This window comes from Ctenocephalides felis, unplaced genomic scaffold (genome assembly GCF_003426905.1).
Source record: "Ctenocephalides felis isolate EL2017-DRISC unplaced genomic scaffold, ASM342690v1 CF-g0.4_SCAFFOLD_01886, whole genome shotgun sequence".
In the NCBI taxonomy this organism is placed as follows: domain Eukaryota; kingdom Metazoa; phylum Arthropoda; class Insecta; order Siphonaptera; family Pulicidae; genus Ctenocephalides; species Ctenocephalides felis.
In genome coordinates this window covers 151,731,711-151,737,207 of record NW_020538040.1, presented here as the reverse complement: position 1 = coordinate 151,737,207, position 5,497 = coordinate 151,731,711, and the positions used below count along the sequence as shown (strand labels likewise).

General features: G+C 35.8%; 1 protein-coding gene across 1 annotated transcript; it reads right to left on the bottom strand.

Moving 5' to 3' along the window:
• Positions 1–507: 507 nt before the first annotated feature.
• Positions 508–1,617, bottom strand: LOC113376061 (protein pangolin, isoforms A/H/I/S-like). The gene is made up of 3 exons (XM_026615991.1): positions 1,210–1,617; positions 1,021–1,096; positions 508–581 (listed from the first exon to the last, which is right to left on the bottom strand). Exons 1-3 carry the CDS (start codon positions 1,363–1,365, stop codon positions 508–510), a joined length of 306 nt encoding a protein of 101 aa, XP_026471776.1. The 5' UTR covers positions 1,366–1,617.
• Positions 1,618–5,497: the final 3,880 nt, after the last annotated feature.

The following is a 5,497-nucleotide window of genomic DNA, read 5'->3' as shown; positions in this document are numbered from 1 at the left end:
ATTCAATGTCAAAAGATGAGTAAAATTTCATTTAATAAAAACACGAATTTCAACAATTTAATATCAAATGACTAATAATTATAAGTAGTCTGATAAGATAACAAGTGTTAGCTTTGTTGAAGCAAATTGTGATAGTTGTAAAAGTAAGACAATAAGTAATCCTTTGAATTATCTGAAAAATTTTCATGAAAATTGATCTTTCGAAAGATTGTCTACGAAAAATTATACGAGAGTGAACTGTTATAATGGGACTAGATTGTTCATCTGCATAGTTTACATTTCAGTTCATTGCTATGATGAGCAATTATAGAGTTAATTGCACAAAATACGAAATAAACACTATGCGGAGTGTACTGTCGGAGATAACACTTCGCGCGTCGTTTGATAACGCGTCTCAACTGAATAGACATACTCTATGTGACTGAAAAAGGATCTGTTGATATTACAGACTTAATGAAAATCTGGTCTATGTTCAGCTGTCATGGCTTCATAATAAACAACGGGATATTATATTATAATGAATGTCTGTAGTCGAATCACAAACAGTCGAACAAATGGAACGAAATCGTATTGGGCGTCATCTAAAAATAGCAAGTATACAACATGCACAGATAAAGAGACAGCAGGATCTCTACGGCAAGCAGTCCAGCTTCCAATGTCAACGCAAGCCATAGAAAATCCCACCAGCGCACTTCTTGTAGCATACATTGGACATATCAATGTACACAACAAGCAAATACGACAACAAAATTACAAAAGCCGAACAAGTCGGCATACACGTGCGTGTGTGAATGACAGTCGCAAATTGACTTTCATCGGCGCGTATCATCACAAACCTGCGGTACGCGTTTGACAGCGATCCCTCGATGGATAATGAAAGAAGTAATATGTTGTCAAATATCGCCTTTTGTATTATAAACCAAGAGCAAAAAAGCGGAAGGGAGATATTTGACAACCTAATATTTCGCGCACATTGTGAACAACAATACAGTGATAGATATATTAGATAAATTTTCGAACAGAACTTACCAAACACCGGACTATGATCCGATCTCGACGCATTTTTGTTGGCGGTGTATCCAGTCGCTGACTTTTCCTGTAAAACATAACAAATCACTGAGAACTTGTACTGCTTCGACACAAATTGCAGTGCGCACAATTGATAATTGAATACACAATAAGGTGTAAGTTGTAAGGTGTAATTAGCACCTCGGATTCAGTGAGATCGATGAGACTCGACTTTTCCTCGAGAAGATTCTCTGAGGAGCGCTTCTCATCCTCGCCATCTCCTTCGACATAGAAGACCTTCACTTCGTCAGTACTGCCCAGGTCGTCGCCCCCACTGGCGCTGTGTGCGTGGGGCATCTCGCGAGTCTTATCTGCTCTATCCTCGCAGCGAGAGCACCGGGGCGACCGGCCCGATCGCCCGCAACGGCTTTCAACGACACCCGAAGGACGTTTGTCCCTCGCGCATTTCTTATCTTTGTACACACGCCATCATCATCGTCCGCGACGACATCGCACTCTCTACTTAACACACAACAATAACAAAACCAAAACAAAACAATATTCAATACACTGCACAGCGGGAGACGCGCGAAGGACTCACTGACAGATGATCGAGGAGACAAACAAACAGAAACACACAACATATACGATCGGCAAACAATAATCGCGATCTTCCGAACCGAACACTGATTTTAATTTTTATCACAAAACACTGTTCTGATATTGACACTAGATGTGCTAATACTATTCCGCGTGTCCTGTACAAGGACAATATCGAGTTATTAATGTTGTCAATAAGCGCGGCAACGTGTGTTTACAAATTGAATAGAACTCGTCGTGAATATTGTGAGATTGCGCGTGAACGGAGTACAGCGTTAACCACGCGGGGTCTATTTCGTGAATGTCGGGCGACACACGATGCTCGCGCTCCGCGCTCACACTTCACTGTCGGCGTCCGCAATCGTGTCGGCTCGGGCGCCGCCGCTACGGCTCGGCTCCTGGATCTGTTGTGCATCGCATGTGATCGAGGATGCGGGCGACGCGAGCGGCCGAGGGAGCACGAGGGACGCTCTCGTCCGCCGGGCGGTGGCGGTGGGCCGACGGGCTGCCGGATGGCTGCAGCTGTATAGCCGTATAGCAGTATGTAGCGGTCGCTATATAATACGCTGTACAGCACGTCGGCGTATGCGTCGCAGCCCGTGAACGTCATAGAAACGCGGAACTCGACGTTAGCGTTAGCGTCAGCGTTAGCACACTTGTGCAGAGACGGCCTTCCTCCCTTCCGCGGGAAAGCGACGCCGATATCGCGATGTGAGGGTGGAAGGCGAAAGCTTTGCTAGCGGTCGGTTTGCGAGATGCTATTTAGACGCGACCAATCACAGAGGTGCTTTGATCTGACCGAGAACGAACGACTTTAGGCCGCGCCTAACACCTCATCCCTTATATTCACGTTACAATTCTACGAGAGGGTGAACTTTGCCTTATATATGGAAATTCCTCTGTAGAGTTTTCACAGAAAAATAATTGCACGATTTCCGATAATCTTATGCCTTACTGAGAAATTTGTGTTTCAAAGTTAAATATTATTTTGTGCATTTCCGCTGCAATGTTTCATTCATTATATAAAAACTGAATATATAAAAATGAAGTCATCTGAAAATTTTTAATGTTTTACTTGTATTTTATCGGGTTATGATATACAATTTGAAATCCTAACATCCTTAAACATACTAAGACATTTATAAAACTTAATTTATATGAGTACATTAAAACTTTAAAAGCGAATTATGGGAGTTTGCTGTATCTAGTAAAGTTGACAAGTCCGTACTAAATTTAATAATAACATAATTGGGAAATTAAATTCCAAAACAAGATAATATATATATATATATATATATATATATATATATATATTGGATTTATTATAATATCAATATAATTTAATTTAGAGTAATACTAAAGTAACTAAATAATTATAATGTTAAGGAATTTCAAACTAGCATTTAGGGCTAGTGAATATTTTTAAGAGCACTTCATAGAAAAAAAATTACATTATTTGTCTCTTAAAACATATGATTAGTGATTTCAGAACCAACTGCCTAAGTCTGTGAAAATAATTTTCATTAACTTGTGAGGATATAGACGACGAATAGGTAGATCAGAAAAACGACAACTAAATCTCTAAAAACCTAAAATTCTTAATAATTGTAGTACGAGGGCTATGGGCATATTATAATAGCTTTTTTATAATTAATATATCTTCAGATCTTCTGATTATGTTTCTACAAAATAAAGATTATTGTAACTATTTCTTTACAAAATCAAGAAAAAATAATTCCATAACTGTTGCGATTATTTTAACTCGTGTTTGGTGTTAGTTGTAACGTCCACCAAATCAAGTAGTTACGACAATAATACTTCTAATAATTTACACTTTACTTATTTTTAAGAAAATTGTCTTGTTTATAAGTTATTCTTTCCATACTACAACGTAAACTACAATTAATACAGTATACAGTGTTAATTGTAACAGAAATTCTTGTCATCAATCAACGTAATTTACAATCATTATCATAATACAAATTAAAGATGTAGTGTCTCCTGTAACACAGTTTATATTTATCTCCTAAAACATATGATTAGTGATTTGAGAGCCAACTGCCTGAGTGTGTGAAGATAATTTTGATTAACTTGTGAGGATATAGACGACGTATAGGTAGATCAGAAAAACGGCAACTTAATCTCTAAAAATCTAAAATCCTTAATAATTGTAGTACTGGGGCTAGGGGCAGGTTGTAACAGTTTTTCTATAATTAATATATCTTCAGATTTATGTCAAGTTGCGACAAAAAATATTTTAATATTGTTTAGGATTCTATTGAAAAACACCTGTTACTAGTTACGCATGTTACAGATAGCACCCATAAATAAAATCCTTAAAAAATTATGTATAAAAATTTCCACAAAATAAATAAAAACTCATGTGCGATCTCTTGTAAGACTGCCTATAGTCGTTCTATGTCGATAAACTTACAACTAGAGTTGGACTTCTTACTTTCCTTTATAACTTAAAGCTAAATTTATCACCCCAACAAGCATCTAACGAGCGACGATGGCATCTCGATTTACTATCGTAATATCTATTCATAATCTGTATCCCATTGTTCGTATGCTAATGCGTATCTTTTAAATATTCTTCAGACACGTTTGAAAGCGATGGATGCATATATGCTAGCTAGGTATGGTACTAATTGCGTTCGAATCGACTCCATTGGGCAACACGTCAAAAATAGGCTCTCTTTCAATCCAGTTCTACGAAAAAGTAATTTTCACAACCAACTTGCTGTTTATATATATATATATAAGACCTTAAAAAATTAGAAAAAAATTCTCACATTGTTTGGAAGTTACAAGCTTTTAAGTGCAAGCTAGAGCTTTCATCAAATTATGAACATTTTTCGGTCATAGTGGTTAGTTTTTATTAACTTTGTTCATTTAAACTTTGGAATCGTAACCGTGAATAACATTTCTGGGACCACAAGCAAAAACATTAACACAATCGCCCCTAGTTTTCAAGAATTAAGACTTTATGTTAAACTACAATTTAAAATGTTCAAAATCGGTCGACTTTGAGAGGCCCTTCTTCAAAAAAATGTACTGAAGTGTATCAGGTGTGTAGAATGGTAAAATACTTTAAAAGTTTTTTATTGAAAAATAAAAGTAAAAGCAGAGTAAAAAAATAAAAACCATAAATTGACATGACTTTTGCTAGAACATAGAAGAAATTAGTAGAAATTCCTTATTCGCGTACAAAAAAAATGACTCAATTTCAATATTTGCGGAAAAAAATTCGTTATTCGTGTTTTCTCCAATATACATATGCCTAACACAATATCCTTTCTAAATGCAGTCATTTTGAACTAATAAAAACTTTGACATAAGCCGCCACCGTTGCGTTGCCTGTCTTTGCCGCTATCGGTGTTTTTGGGAATTTAAATAAACAGAATGAAAACTACATAATTTATTACTCAATGAATAAAATATAGTTTTGGATGTTGCTATTTAGCTCGGTTAATTTAAATCTAAAATCAGGATGAAGGTTATTTCAAAAAACTTGCAACTTCACATCACATTTAAATATTCGACTTCACTTTATTCAGATTAATTTTTTTTCACAAGCGTGGTTTCTGAGTATAATAATAATATATAAAATAATAATAATATATAAAAAGTTTTTGTCGCACAGGTGTAGCTAATAAAGCGAAAATTCCGCAAAAGTTATGAGTTGTGTATGTACCAGGATATGAAAAAAAAAAATAAAAAATGTTTTACTTGTTGTTAGAACTAGAGAAAAATTATATATTAATAATTATTCATTAAAATTAATAAATTTAGATAACATAGAGGATACAGTATTCTAATCAGGCGAATTAAGCTTTCTGTCGCCCTAGGCCCTATCTGTTCAGGCGCCCTTTTTAATAGACAAAAT

Excerpts from the sequence above, each read along its gene's own strand:
- LOC113376061 (XM_026615991.1), bottom strand. The coding sequence starts at position 1,365 with ATGCCCCACGCACACAGCGCCAGTGGGGGCGACGACCTGGGCAGTACT. Across the intron at positions 1,097-1,209 it reads TCGATCTCACTGAATCCGAG|GAAAAGTCAGCGACTGGATA; the intron begins GTGCTAATTACA and ends TATGTTTTACAG. Across the intron at positions 582-1,020 it reads TCCGGTGTTTGGTAAGTTCT|ATGACGCCCAATACGATTTC; the intron begins GTTCGAAAATTT and ends TGCTATTTTTAG.